The sequence below is a fragment of the Xenopus laevis genome, chromosome 5L, assembly GCF_017654675.1.
Source record: "Xenopus laevis strain J_2021 chromosome 5L, Xenopus_laevis_v10.1, whole genome shotgun sequence".
Taxonomy (NCBI): Eukaryota; Metazoa; Chordata; class Amphibia; order Anura; family Pipidae; genus Xenopus; species Xenopus laevis.
The window spans coordinates 102,768,557-102,784,804 of record NC_054379.1 but is presented as its reverse complement, the minus strand read 5'-3'; the positions used below and the strand labels follow the sequence as shown (position 1 = coordinate 102,784,804).

Sequence of the window (16,248 nt, the reverse complement as noted above, 5' to 3'; positions counted from 1 at the left end):
AGTGATTAGATTCTTAGAGCCAGCTGCAAGTAGAACAATGAATGCAGCAATTTGATTGGTCGCCATGGGTTACTGCCCATGGGCAAATTTGCCCAGTGTTGATAAATGACCCCAAGTAAGTGCGAAAAACTGACTGCTGTGTGCCCTGAGTGTATCTGACTGAGACAAACATCTTTTTCTTTCTCTGTTTGGGGTTAACTGGTAGATACATTTAGTGCATTTATTTTCTTTTTGTGTTAAATCCTGAAATTGTTTCTTAGGGGAACTTTTGTTTTAAAAAAAAAAAAAGTTAATAAGGGGTTGTTTTACTGCTGTTAGCAAACAGCATTGTTTTTCTCTCTTTCCCTCTGTCTGCTAATTAAGGGGAGGAGTTAATCAGGTAAATTCTGATCAGGCTTTGTGTTCTGTGCTTTGAAAGCTTTTTCTCTGAGAGTCATAAGCGAGCGTGCGAGTGTTGCATGCGTTAAGCAGCGTTAAAAACCTTATGGCGTTTAAAACCGAAAAGGCATTTGTGAGGAATTGCATTTGGGAGACTGTAAGTACCCAGTGTAAATATGAATCTTATCTAATCCGATTTAATGCACTATTCCTTCAATTCGTACAATTAAAATTTGGCCGAATATGGACCTATTCGATCGAAAACTGACCTATTCAACCCCAAAATAAACCAACTTAATTTCGATTGGTCTTTTTGAAGTTTTTTCAATTTGAAATTTGACCCTTGATAAATATGCCCCTATATATGTTTTATTTGGAAGGGTTGAAAGTTTGTCTTTTTTCAACCCAAATTAGCTACTGTATGTAATTATGTTTAGCTTACAAACAGTAATTTTGTTTCTTACAGTTTAAATATTTAATAACTGATTTAAAAAGTTGAGAACAGGTCACCAGGTTTGATGGTAGCATGGACTTCCTTTCAAAAGAGCAGTATACCCGTTGTTGAACATAAGTTCCTTCAATAAGGCTTGTGCTAAACATATGTTTTGTCTATTGTTTTAATTAATAAACATCTGCTCATTGTTATATTTTTTGAAGTAAACAGGGAAACAAAGAAATTAAAGCTACTCTATGTTTAAAACTTGTTTGTGTGAGTTAGTTAACAGGATCACAAAGCCTTATCTGTACACCAATATACTGTAGTCTCCACAAAAGTATAAATGGTGGGGCGTGCTTCATTTTTGCATACATTTTTATTAGATAAATAATAAAAAATACATTTATATTTTTAGTGAAAGCATTTCATACAGTACCACAATGAAGCATATTATTAAGGATAAATTACAAAGAGAGGTGATAAAAAGAACATTGTAATCAGACCACTGCGATATTTTATACACTTGGCCACAATTATCATGAATGCAAGCTATACATTAAATTAAAGTGTAACAGAGACCTAAATGAAATTAGGGTCTTAAATAATTTTTGAATAAGCAAAATATCTAGGACTACATTTAGATTTGCATATGTATGCACTGAATATATATACATGTTTGTGCATTAGTGTACTGTATATGTATAAATACACAAATGGGATTTATTATCCACAAAGCTTGGGACCTTGGGTTTTCCAGAAATGGGTTTTATATCATTTGAATCACCCTACCTGATGGTTACAAAAAACATTTAAACATTAAATAAAGCCAAAAAATATATAATTTTCTTAAAATGAGTCGGTGTTAGGCACTGCTGGCCCTAACCATTGGGACAGGAGAGTAGCTAGCAAGTTCTCATTTGCTCTTCTGCTGGATCTCAGGTTTAGCATTTCACCACAGCATCCTTATTGGTGGGTCAGGGTCAGCTAATCAGGACTGACCCTGCCCTATATTAGACCTACTCACTACCAGTGCCTGAACACTGGCCTACTCTGAGCACTGAGGCACAATCCCTGCTCTGGTTCACCTGCTCCTTTATTGTCTTGCCTAGTTTGTGTCTTGTTTCCTGGTTCTTACCCTTTCTGTCAAGCTCCAGTCTTCCTGCTCTGATACTGCTCTTTCCTTGTCATTGCCTTGTTCTTGTTCACCCTTGTTCTGGCCCTGTTCCAGTCTTGTTAAAGTCCTGGCAAGTGTTCTCTGCTATCCAAGCATGTCTGCCTTGCTTCAGTCCTTTTGCTCATCCTTAATCTGACCTGATCCTACACCCGCACCACACCATCCTGTATTATCTAGGAGTCTTCATCTGCTCCATCCTGTCCTAGTCTTTGCCTGCTCTATCCTGTCCTGCTCTGTCAGCACTGGTCTTCACCCTCTCCATCCTCTCCTGCTCTGTCCTGCACTATTCATTATCCACTCCTGATCTGTTCCTGGTTCTGAAGCTTTGCCTGCACCATCTTACTCCAGTCCGTCCTGCTCTGTTCAATCTAGTACATTGTCCACTCCTTCTTTTCCTTCTATTCAGTCTGACCCTAACTCTACGTTGTCACGTAGAGTAGGGCCTCAGGGGGCCTCTATACTGTAACTCCTGGGCCCCCTGCAGCCGCAGGGTCTGCTTTCTCTTGTATAGCTCTTGCCTGAAAGTCTCACCTTCTCTCCCTCTGCCTCCTCAGCACCCCCTACCTATCCCGGACATTTTGTTATTTACAAATATCTAACATCAGCTTTCAGAAGCAAAGGTAAGTAATGTCTCAGACCAAATTGAGGATGAAAAACATATCAAGCATGTAGTAGCTTCTCTATTTTCAATTACATATTAAATTTTGTTAAGATAAAAGTTCTGAGAAAAACAGCGGTAAATCATATTATCCTAAATAAAACTTTCATATTTATTTTACATTGTTCCTCTGATCTTTGGTTACATTTTGACATTTAAATTAAAGTTGGCAATGTCATAACACAAGCTTTGATTGATTTGTCTGAATAAATTAGACTTTTACAAATGCCATGCTCTCACAGATTTTGTTCTATTTGGTGTAAAGCAAATTCTAAACTGATATGATATATGAACTATAGTGATGGGCGAATTTATTCGGCAGGTGCGAATTCACGGCAAACTCCCGTGGAAGGGGGGCTTTTAGTTTACCCAGAAAAACAATATATATATATATATAATATATATATATATATATATATATATACACTGTCCCAAGGTGCACACCGTTTCCAATATTGAAAACCTGGGTGCCTGCCAATATATAATAAAGTCAAATGTAGCAGATAGCGGCACTCACAGGATTTGCGACAAATTCCAGATTGAAAAAATCTTTATTGAAGCTCAACGTTTCGATCCCCCACAGGGATCTTCGTCAGGAGGGAAAAACAAACAAACATTCAGGCATCAAACAAACCCACAGAATTTAAACCCCCAACAGTGAGAAAATGGCACCAAGGGACGTTGCTAGGCAACCAAACAAGCTACAAAAATCGCTTGTATGTGTAAAAACCAGAGATGTTGGGATATAGTGAGGAGGAACATAAAGTGTATATATATATATATATATATATATATATATATATATATATATATATATATATATATATATATAAAATGATTGAAGGACTCGCACACCATTCTTCAGTGAATAAAACTGTGTTATTTTATTCTTTTATGCATTTCCAACGTTTTGGCCCCCCTTTGGGCCTTTATCAAGGATACAGTGCATATGTTAGTGTGGCTTATTTATACACCATTTGAAATTGGCGCCAAGTATGACGTCATAGACAGTGCCAGACATTCCAAAAAGTACATATCATTGTACAGACTTAAAAATGCAGTACCTAAAATCCACCACAAGATGCCAGTGGATTTTAGGTACTGCATTTTTAAGTCTGTACAATGATATGTACTTTTTGGAATGTCTGGCACTGTCTATGACGTCATACTTGGCGCCAATTTCAAATGGTTTATAAATAAGCCACACTAACATATGCACTGTATCCTTGATAAAGGCCCAAATGGGGGCCAAAACGTTGGAAATGCATAAAAGAATAAAATAACACAGTTTTATTCACTGAAGAATGGTGTGCGAGTCCTTCAATCATTTTGTATACCAATATTGACCCACGCACCCGAAGTAACTACAAATCTGGTAAGAGTGCATACACGCGAAAAACTTTATATATATATATATATATATATATATATATATATATATATATATATATATATATATATATATATATAAAATATGCTACAATTTTCTAGGCTTCATAGTGTCTAATAAATTTAAAAAAATCATTGTTTCAAATAGTACAATTACATAGATCAGAAACACAATTTGTTGTATGTACAAGAACAGAGCAGATTTGGAAAGTTCTATGTCTCCTGAACGCGCCAATACCAAATATAAATAGTTTTAAGGAGATTTCTCACTTGTATAGGTCAACATCTCTAAGCAGTACACTACCAAATTTCAAAGCACCACTCCACAAAACGGTGTACCTCTGATTTCAGGGCCAAATATTCCACTAACAATAGGTTTACCCTAGAAAACTATATATTATTAGAAAGACCGGATTTGGGCAATCAAAAATGGGTAAATATATCTATGTACTTCAAACTACCAAGTTGCAATTCTTTCCCAAAGTTATATTTTTTTATAGAAATTGGTGAATTTTTTGAAAAAGACCTCAAAGTTTCCAATCTACAGCATCATATCTCCCACACATCATTAGGTAAAACATCCTAAATATGAATGCCAGGAGTCCACTGAACAGTTTGATGGCCAATATGTATTGGTTTACCTAAGTATGTGGCATATAGGGGTCCCAAAACATAGACACTGCATTTGTGCTATTAGTTTCGGGGGCAGCGTATCTGCAGTGTCTTGGCAAGCAGGAAGTGCGTGGGCAGATTGGAGGAGGAAGACGAGCAGCACAGCAGACATGCAATCTGCTGCATTTGCTGCTTTTAGGTTAGCCCTGCGACAATCCTGTCGCAGGACTGACATGACATCCCCCCAGCCTCGTTGCCCAGGGGGCTGTCAATGCTGCCCACTCTCTGCAGAGGCAGCTAAAACCGGCGATGTAGAGATAATCTATCTTTATAGTACGTCCTTGGCAGTTAAAGCCATGGTGTACGTGTATGGCAGGCAAAGGTTAAAGAGACATAGATCCACTATGCAATTCAGTTTTAAGTTTTAAAGAGATTTTATTGTACAAGATAATTACCAACATCTCTTATATACCCATAGCAATACAAAACTGAAAAAGGAAAATAGTCTTTTGTGAAATGAACACACAGATGTAAAAGGAAACACGGACATTTCAAATAAAAATGAACAAACTGGCAGTAATTCGACTCCCACCACAATGTCCAATCATTTGAAACAAATCGTTTTGATCACTTCAGGTTGAAGCTAGGTATAAATTGATGCAAATCATCCATGCTTCAGCAGAAAGAGCAGAAGGAAAGATTGTGGATGCATTTCTGTGCCACAGATTTACATTATGCAGATTGAATTGAGTTGCTCAACTTAAAGTCTCATATAATTTTATATGGTTTTACTGTCGCTCTGACTGCACACATAAAATAATTTGCGAGCACTCACACCAAAGCTGTCATGTAAAAAGTGAAATTAGTATCTCTCATTAGTAAATATATCTGGGTAGTTCAAAATCATTATATTAGCTATGGCAAGCCCTGCTTTATTTTTACCTGGCAGTTCATATCTTGAACACCCCATGTGTCATGAATGTTGTAGCCATGGATAAATAAACTGAAGCTTTGATACATACATATAAACAAGATGCTACATGGCTAATAAATGTGTAAATAGTGTACCTGATATACCATAGCTCTTGTTTTAAAGTGTGATAATATTTTCGCTTATTTTTTACCATAACAATGCAGCATAATTAAACTATGTTATTTATTACCCAGGACCTGGGGTTTTCTTGGTAAGGTGTCTTTCTAACATTGCTTAAATCTGATGAATTTAGTTTGTTGCCAGTATTAGGGATGTCGCGGACTGTTCGCCGGCGAACTTGTTCGCGCGAACATCGGCTGTTCGCGTCCGCCGCAAGTTCGCGAACGTCGCGCGACGTTCGCCAATAGGCGTTCGCGTCAAAATCGTTCGACCATTCGACCATTCGAGCGCTAAAATTGAAGGATTTTCGTTCGAATCGAACGATCGAAGCATTGGATCGAATGAAATCATTCGATCGTTCGACTCGAACGAAAATCGTTCGATCGAACGATTACAATCCTTCGATCGTTCGAATCGAACGATTTTCGGATGATCGAAGTTCGCGAACAGTTCGCGAACAGTTCGCGAACTGTTCGCAAATTTTGCCGGTGTTCGCGAACGGCGTTCGCGAACACATCGGCGGTGGTTCGCTACATCCCTAGCCAGTATGCATTATGATGGTTTAGTTAACATTAATTACAAGGCACAAATTAATAACCATGCATTAACTTTAGATTTAACTTTACACATCACAGGACAAAGATCCTTTTTTGAGTTTAGGACCCTTTTTTGTCAAACATTTGGTTGACCCACATTTCTTCCCTTAACCCATGTTTATGAAACAATGTCCATAACAAAGATCCAGTTATTTCCAACTTAAACCTCAAAGTTTACCAGAATTGGCCACAAGGTCTTTCTCTTCTACAACTGTGAACCCCAAGGAAGGGCAGGCCAACACTGCAAACTACTGCTATAGGGATGCCATTAATGGATTTTGGAACTTAGAAAATGAGTGCTATGGACAGCTGTGTACTTTTGATTGTGGGCTTGTGTGTTTTGTGTGCTGGGGCTGTAAATGTGTAGTGTAGGAGAAATAGAATGGAATAAATCACTTAATACTGAAGTAAATAGCAGCTCTGAAGAAAGCAAATATAGTTTTACGCACATCAATACAATATAGAAAAAAGATTAAGAGCCGAATAAAGGGCTGAGCCCTGCAGTTGACTCATTTGGACTATTACTCAAGAGGGAAGAAACTCTAAAAATAACTGAGTGATAATTAAACAACCTGAAAGAGTTTAATACTGAAAGCACGACTCCCAAACATACTGGAGTTAAAATCATAAAAGCTTTATCGGATTATTAGATTTGTCACAAGTGATATCAAGCATGTTGTTTTACAATTGTGAAACTGCGAAAAATTCAAAATGGGTGTCAAATAGTTGTCAAAATTATTTTGACGTGCAACAATTTTTACAGGAGCATCAATTTTTAAATACCAGTAAGCGACTTTTTTGATTGAAAATTCCATTTCAATCAATTTCAACCAGGGTCAGTTTGGTAGAAATTACCCACTTTGATGTATTTCAGAATTTCTAAATTGGTGTTTATTTATCCAGACTATGTATGGGAGTTCCTCATGTATAAACACTATTTCTACAGTTTCACTATAAAAAAACATTAGTCAGTAAGTACAAAAACTACAGATATGTCCAAAACTACTGTATGTGCGCACAATTTTAGCTAAATCTATCCAAATTCTCCTTCTAGACTGTCATATCCTCAGCTGGGTATCAATATCAGAGGCAAACAAACCTAATATCACTAAGAATCAGCTTGGCTGGATTAAAGGACATTGCCCTTGGACCTAGTGGAACAATGGAAGCATGTCTTTTGAAGTGAAAAATGGCATTTTACCATTTGACAATCTGAGACAAAAGTCTGGGTTCGGAAGTTCCATAAGAACACTACCTGCCTGAATGCATATGCTTATATTAAAGTTTGGCGGAGCAAGAATAGTCTGGGCTGTTTTTTATGTTTTTAAATATACTGCGTACAATGATATTCTTGACTCATGTGATATATCTGTGCTTTCTACTTTGTCACAGTTTTCTGTTTCAGGAAAATAATACATTCATGGACAAAGCAAAAAGAAAGTTTTTGCTTTGATGGGATTGGAAGAAATAGACTGGCCAGCACAAAGTCATAATCTAAACCTTTGTAATTGCAGGTAAAGTTGCTGTACCGTGCTAGCCAGTAAAAACGTTACAGGGCAACCCTTTTTGAAATGAAATCATTTTAGTTCCTTTTTCAAGCTGATTACAATCATTGTAATCAGCTTGAAAAAGGAACTAAAATGTTCTGAAAGCTTGCTATGATTTTATTATTTAGCCAATAAACGTATCACCTTTATACCACTTTTGTTATTTTTTTATTTCAAAAGGGTTGCCCTGTAACCTAAACCCAAATGAATCACTGTGGAATAAGTTGGAACAAAGAAATCAAGAAATCGGGTGCAGGTAGACTTGTACTGAATGCTTACCATATTCAGGTTTTAAATGCGGGGTTCTCTTGTGTATTGCACCCCCTGGTGCTTTATAGAGTATACATTTTGAATGACTAGCAATATAGAGGTGTTCAAGTGGACACATGTGTGCTGCAACTGATATTCAATGCTGTCAAATGAATGCAGTTTGTGCTCCAGTTTAGAAGCCCAAACTGTTTTGTACTTTGTATTTGGCCCATTTATGGTAAATCTTTGAGTGCTTCTAAGTTTTTTTTAAATAAATCACATATTCTAATATTCTAATAGTAATGGTATTAATAGAGAAGGACAGGTGTCCAGTTTTCTATACTAGCTTATTAATGTTGCTATTCTTTATTATAGATAAATTAATTAAAATGAAAGTCATCTCATACCTTTTCTGGATTAACACTTGTTATTACCCAAACGCAATGTGCATTGTCTTCATACTGTACAGGGTAGTTGGGTGATGTAATAATTCCAGATGGTCCTTGAAGGTTAGAGCCACATGTGCGTGCTGCAAATCAAGCGCAATGATAACTATTAATCTTTGAACTTCAACTTTATATTTTTAGTTTCCATTTTATACAGTATCATTATTTTTTTCACATTTTGATTTGGCTACAGATTTAACAGGAAGCAAACAGGACTACTAGGTCTACTCTCTGCAAAATGCACATTCCAGGCTCACCAATGGCATACACACTGGTCAACCATAAGCATGTTATAAAATTAAGATACATTAAAATAAGTGGTACATTCCTTGCTAAAATAATGGAATAAACAGTGAAAACAAATTAAAGTAAATATACACAAACTGCTCTTCTGTGACCTCTTACAATGCATTCTAATTAACAAGTAATCATTTTTGAGAAAATGAGACTTTCAAAGCTAAGATTTGCTGTATGAACAGTGGCCCAGCATTTTCCAATAAGATGTCTTCCAGTACAGTGTGCCCTCTGTGCTACATTGGTATGTTACTGTGCTGTGCTCTGGAGAGAGGGCACAGCATTCGTCAGGTCATCACTTCAAAGGGCAAGAAAAGGTAGAATCTCTTGGGCGGGGTGCCAAGTTGCTAGACACCCCCTGATGATTCTAGTTAAATACTTTAGACCACAGAGACAAAAAAGGGCTAGTGCATTTTTGAAGTAAGCAGAGCACTGGCTCAGGTTGCCACAATTCAAGGGAGTCAAGTGAGTAAGTGAAGTCAGGAAACCAATGGTCATCAAATCAAGCCAGTCTCAAAACCAGTTGGCTAATTTGTCATAATAACCACTGAACAAATGCCCCCAAACAGCAACTGTGACAGAGTTTCTAACTAGCAATCGTATCCCCATAGCAAAACTTCATTGATAACCCCCAAAATACTGAATGGGTGGGTGAAGGAGACTCTGTTCTTGCTGTCTGTGGACTGAATGGGATCTTGTGGCTTCTTGCCTTGCTAAAGGTAAATGAACCCATCACCCCAAGAACCTAACCCTACCTCATCCTGATAGTATGCCCTTCTACCTGTCAAGAGTACATTGAATAAATGTGAGTAAGAACTTCGCAAACATGATTATTTAGATATTTATAGGCATCTACAGTTATAAATTAGATCTTAAAATTTAAGCTATTAAAATGGTTTAAGTGCAATTTACCAGTGTTGGCCCACAAGGCAGAAAACTGGTGATTTTAAAATGATTTACTACAAAAGAAAATCTTGAAAGCACATTTCAATTCTAATCTATAATATGTGACATGGCTACAAATACCTCAGCAATTTATGGCTGTCAACAGATTCAGTGCATGTGTTTTTCTATCATATTGTTGGTGCAATCCATAAAGCAAGCTCGATCATTCTATACATGTCATAATGCACATTGCAGCAACACAAAACCCTCTGATATTCTTCTGCTCTTACAATGTATGTATTTACACTTCCAAGATTCAGAAATTTGAATCTGCTTTTCCACTAGCTTACCTCGGCATATTGGTCTATGATCACTCCAGGCAGAGAGTGTGTCAGTCACACGTTGACAAGTAATACTCTTTGAGCCCTGTAGCACATAATTATCATCACAGGAGAATTGGACATTGGCACCCACTCTAAAGAAAGAGTAGAAAAAGCAAAGCATATTGTAACAAAGAAAAAATTGGTCAGTGTTCAATGGTTATTGCCGCTGATTTTGCATTAGTAAGAGCTTTCTAAAGGGTAAAAATATCATCTGCATACAGCAAAATTCAGTTGGGCGAAATCCATGTTCCTTGACGGTTAAAACATAACTATATCCTTTTGTATCAACAATATGCCTTTTTTGTTCAAGCAGCAGAATTACTATAGCATTAAACTAGTGCTATATCATTTTTTCAAAGATTCTCTTGTTTTGTACATTTTACACTTGTTTCAGGCAAAGATACAAAAAAATATTTATAAATAAAGAAAATGTACAATAAAGGGCCTGCTATTCAACATGCTATAAAAAGGCAATCAAATACACCACACAGCAATGTCTGCATTGCACCAGTAAAAAAAGGCATAATTTATAAATTGTATAAGTTGTGTATTTTCTGCAGAATTTTTTTTTATTTATAACCCTGTATGTATATATTATTTTGACATACAGTAGTGTAAAAATTAAAAAACACAGTTGGAAAAAACAGGGGAAGGCATTTTAAGTTTACATTCCTTTAGACACCAAGATAGAAAAAACCCAAGTACAGTGGTGTTTTGTAATATATGACTATCACTATAAAAGAGGCATGGAAAAACATTTAAGGTCTACTGCACATTGGACCATTATAGTGCTCTCAGGGAAACCATGGCTGGCAAAATGCACCCACCTTGTGCTGATTCTCATTAATATCAATGGGAAACATGATGCTTATTACAGATGCTATCTGTAGTTTCTTAAAATTTAATAGTGCTAATTTTAAATGCTTCAAACATGAATGCCACTCATAGTCACCTATTGACCTGCATGTTTGGAACGCTGTTTGGAGTGCACATTCTACTCCACAATAAGATGTCTTCCTTTATCTGAAGAAATGCATATGAAAAGAATTCCCTTACATACACCAGCATAGGCACTTCCATGACATCCTTGTGGGCAGTGGATGGTGATTTTAGAAGTTTTTAGTCCAAATGTTTGGATGAGTTAATAATTTTCATTTCCCACATGACTGAAATCTCCCTGTGTGTCATTGCCCTAACTAGTATTTACATGATATTCTACAAATAATCTGTTATTAAGATTTCAAATTGAAAAGACAAGCACGAAAATGAAAACAATCTTTCTGTGGGTTGACATAGGCAGAAACAGAATTTTTTAAGAGAATCCCCATGTTTACTGCAGGTGGGGAGCTTACCCCTTATATGGTGACTATCTATGCATCAATGTTTCGGGCTGTACAACCCTCCTTTCTTACCCCTCTGAAACGTTGATGTACAGGTGTGCGATTCTGCCCAAAAATTCTGCTTCTACATTGAACTAACGTGTGTTGACCATCTAGGGTATCTGCACCACCAGGCAGGAGAGTCATTGGGAAGGTGAGAGGTCCAATATATTTACATATTTGACATAGACAGGGCCAAATACCTGCCCCTCCCCAAACTACTAGCCTAGAAATAATAAAATAATTATACCTTGGGTTCCTTTAAATTGATATTGGCCACTGCTTTATTATATGACATAAGCAATAATAACATATACAATTTAGAAGCAAAAAAATCCCTGACAATGGACCAAACTAAGTGCATGAGAACTGTACCAAGCCACCAGCTGCTTCTGTTCCCCTGCAACATCGAACAGAACTATGCAACATAACACTTCCCAGAGGAAACTCAAAACCATGTCCCACTGAATAGGGATGTAGCGAACGTCGGAAAAAAAGTTCGCGAACATATTCGCGAACTTGCGTCAAAAATGCGAACGAACGTCGCGAACCCCATAGACTTCAATGGGAAGGCGAATTTTAAAAGCTAAAAAAGACATTTCTGGCCAGAAAAATGATTTTAAAGTTGTTTAAAGGGTGCAACGACCTGGACAGTGGCATGCCAGAGGGGGATCAAGGGCAAAAATGTATCTGAAAAATACATTGTTGACACAGCGCTGCGTTTTGTGCTGTAAAGGGCAGAAATCACACTACATTTCTAAACCTGTGTAATAAACTGCTTTAAAACATCCAGCGTCTACATGTAAAGGTTACAGCCTGTTCACACGCAAAGACGAAACGCGGCGCTTACTGCAACGCAAAAAAACGCAAAGAGCTTTAATGAATGATACCGTCAAGTGAGCAAATAATAGTTGTTAATTACTAGTTGAGCTTGTCACCTCCAGGATGTTCGTCCTGTTGGTGGCAATATTTCTGTAGTGGTGTGTTTAGCAGTCACCGTGCTTGTGCGCACGTGCACGGTCAGGCAGAGGTAATTCAATGTACAGTGAAGTGAACCAAAAAACACTGATTCTGCAGTGTGGGCCCAGTTTTGGTCTACTTTATTGATCACCTGCGGTGACCATAAAAGATGCGATTTTGCCACTTTTGCAGAACCCTGAAAAATTAGGCATGTGTACTTTCCTGAAAAATTATGTTTTTTTTGTCGCAGCCACTGAAGCACAGAGGCCAGAAAAAATATGCCATATAAATGCTAACAATATAAAAAAATTTTGTCGCAGCCACTGAAGCACAGAGGCCAGAAAAAATATGCCATATAAATGCTAACAATATAAAAAAATTTTGTCGCAGCCACTGAAGCACAGAGGCCAGAAAAAATATGACATATAAATGCTGAAAATATTCATTTTTTTTTGTCGCAGCCACTGCAGCACAGAGGCCAGAAAAAATATGCCATATAAATGCTAACAATATAAAAAATTTTTGTCGCAGCCACTGAAGCACAGAAGCCAAAAAAAATATGCCATATAAATGCTGAAAATATTCATTTTTTTTGTCGCAGCCACTGCAGCACAGAGGCCAGAAAAAATATGCCATATAAATGCTGAAAATATTAATTTTTTTGGTTGCAGCCACTGAAGCACAGAGGCCAGAAAAACTCAGGATTTACCTGGATTCAAATGAAACCAGTAGGGTTTGCACCCTAGTTTGTAACGGTGGCGGAGGGAGGAGGACGCTAAAGGACAGCTGTGTGTGGAGTCATGAGGCGTGCAGAGAAGGACAGCTGCATGGGGAGTCAGAACAAGTCTTCCGGCGTGCAGTAACCCTCCGAGATCCACGCCTCGTTCATTTTAATAAAGGTCAGGTAATCCACACTTTTGTGACCTAGGCGAGTTCTCTTCTCAGTTACAATCCCTCCTGCTGCACTGAAGGTTCTTTCTGAGAGGACACTTGAGGCGGGGCAAGACAAGAGGTTCATGGCAAATTGTGACAGCTCTGGCCACAGATCAAGCCTGCACACCCAGTAGTCCAGGGGTTCATCGCTCCTCAGAGTGTCGATATCTGCAGTTAATGCCAGGTAGTCCGCTACCTGCCGGTCGAGGCGTTCTTTGAGGGTGGATCCAGAAGGGTTCAACTTCTGGCGCTGCCTTGGACTGAAAAACATTTGCATGTCTGACGTTACAGAGTGGCCAAAGTGCTTTGTCCTTGCAGGTGCGCTCGTGGCAGGATTACTGGCACCTCTGCCCCTGGAATGTTGATGAGTTCCTGAAGTGACATCACCCTTAAAAGCATTGTACAACATGTTTTGCAGGCTGGTTTGTAAATGCAGCATCCTTTCGGACTTGTGGTACGTTGGTAACATTTCTGCCACTTTATGCTTGTACCGAGGGTCTAGTAGCGTTGCGACCCAGTACAGGTCCTTCTCCTTAAGCCTCTTGATACGGGGGTCCTTCAACAGGCATGAAAGCATGAAAGACCCCATTCTCACAAGGTTGGATGCAGAGGTATCCATTTCCGCTTCCTCGTTATCAAGGACTACATCATCCACGGTCTCCTCCCCCCAGCCACGTACAAGACCAGGGGTCCCCAAAAGGTCACCACAAGCCCCCTGGGAAGCCTGCTCCTGTTGGTCCTCCTCCTCCACAAAGCCACCTTCCTCCTCTGACTCCACTTCTGACACCTCTCCCTGCGTTGCAGCAGGTGCCTGGGCTCGTTCTGGTGATTCCGACCAGAAATCGTGCGCTTCCTGCTCCTCGTCACGCTGGTCTACAGCCTCATCTGTCACTCGTCGCACGGCACGCTCCAGGAAGAAAGCAAAGGGTATTAGGTTGCTGATGGTGCCTTCGGTGCGACTGACCATGTTTGTAACCTCTTCAAAAGGGCACATGAGCCTGCAGGCATCGCGCATAAGCACCCAGTAACGTGGGAAAAAAATCCCCAGCTCTGCAGATCCAGTCCTACCACCCAGTTCAAACAGGTATTCATTGACGGCTCTTTGTTGTTGCAGCAGACGTTCCAACATGAGGAGCGTTGAATTCCAGCGAGTCTGGCTGTCGCAAATTAAACGCCTGACTGGCATGTTGTACCGCTGCTGAATGTCAGCAAGGCGTGCCATGGCTGTGTAGGAACGTCTGAAATGGGCCGACACCTTCCTGGACTGCCTGAGAACGTCCTGGAATCCCGGGTACTTCGAGACAAAACGTTGGACTATTAAATTCGGAACATGTGCCATGCAGGGCACATGTGTTAAATTGCCCAGTCTCAGTGCTGCCAACAGATTGCTTCCATTGTCACACACCACTTTTCCGATCTTCAGTTGGTGTGGGGTCAGCCACCGATCGGCCTGTGACTGCAGAGATGACAGGAGTACAGATCCGGTATGGTTTCTGCTTTCCAGGCACGTCATCCCCAAGACAGCATGACAACGGCGTACCTGGCACGTCGAATAGCCTAGGGGGAGCTGGGGGTGCACAGGTGTGGAGGAGGAGGACCCAGCAGCAGAGGAGGAAGAAGAGGAAGAAGACGAGGTAGAGAGCGAAGGAGGAGTAGAGGTGGTGGCAGAACCGCGTGCAATCCGTGGCGGTGACACCAACTCCACTGTTGTTGTTGAGCCACACATTCCCTGCTTCCCAGCCATTACCAAGTTCACCCAGTGGGCAGTGTAGGTGACATACCTGCCCTGACCATGCTTGGAGGACCATGCGTCAGTAGTCATATGGACCTTTGGCCCAACACTAAGTGACAGAGATGCGGTGACTTGGCTCTGCACATGGTGGTACAGGTGTGGTATTCCCTTTTTTGAAAAAGAATTGCTGCTGGGTACCTTCCACTGCGGTGTCCCAATTGCTACAAATTTGCGGAAGGCCTCAGAGTCCACCAGCTGGTATGGTAAAAGCTGGCGGGCTAAGAGTGCAGACAAGCCAGCAAGGGGGTGACTCGCAGACATTGGCTTCTTACGCTCAAACATGGCCCTCTCAGAAACTTGGCTGGGGGCAGATGACTGGGAATGGGAACTGGTGGTCAAGGTGGAAGGCGGAGTGGAGGGTGGTTCAGACGGGTCAAGGACAGCAGAGGTAGAGCAGTAAGATGCTGGACCAGAAGGAGGGTGGCTTTTAGTTTGTCTGTTGCCTTTGAGGTGTTGCTCCCAAAGTGCTTTGTGCTTGCCGTTCATGTGCCTTCGCATAGAAGTTGTACCTATGTGGCTGTTGGGCTTCCCAAGACTCAGTTTCTGACTGCACTCATTGCAAATTACAACGCTTTTGTCAGAGGCACACACATTAAAAAAATCCCACACTGCTGACCTTTTTGAAGCTGGCAATCTGGCGGTAACAGTAGAAGTTGGCGGCGTTGGCGGCAATGGCGGGTGCGTTGGCCGGCTGACCACAGGTGCCGATACATGTTGTTGCCCTACTGTTCCCTGCGAGCTGTCCTCCCTGCTTCTTCTAAGTCTTATTCTCCTCCTGCCTCTCTGACTCTCCGTCTCTCCATCTGAACTATCCTCCTCTTGCTCTCTTCTACTGGGCACCCACAAAACATCAATCTCCTCAGCATCATTCTCCTCAGATGCATCAATTTCTTCTAACAGCTCACAGAAGGAAGCAGCAGCGGGGACCTCCTCATCACTCATTATGTCCATCTCTGTTGTGTTCTCTGCCAGAATTAAATCTGGTGTAACGTCCTCATCTCCTTCATCTTCTTCTGCCAATAATGGTTGCGCATCACTCAGTTC

The 16,248-nt window shown here is 40.0% G+C and overlaps 1 protein-coding gene across 1 annotated transcript in view; it reads right to left on the bottom strand.

Moving 5' to 3' along the window:
- The window catches only part of LOC108716186 (CUB and sushi domain-containing protein 1-like), an 882,106-nt gene that overhangs the window by 291,405 nt on the left and 574,453 nt on the right, over positions 1-16,248 (bottom strand). The window contains exons 9-10 of the mRNA XM_041563770.1: positions 10,108-10,232; positions 8,540-8,661 (exon numbers count right to left, since the gene is read on the bottom strand). Coding sequence (XP_041419704.1) covers positions 8,540-8,661; positions 10,108-10,232 — 247 coding nt within the window. The remainder of the gene's footprint in view (positions 1-8,539; positions 8,662-10,107; positions 10,233-16,248) is intronic.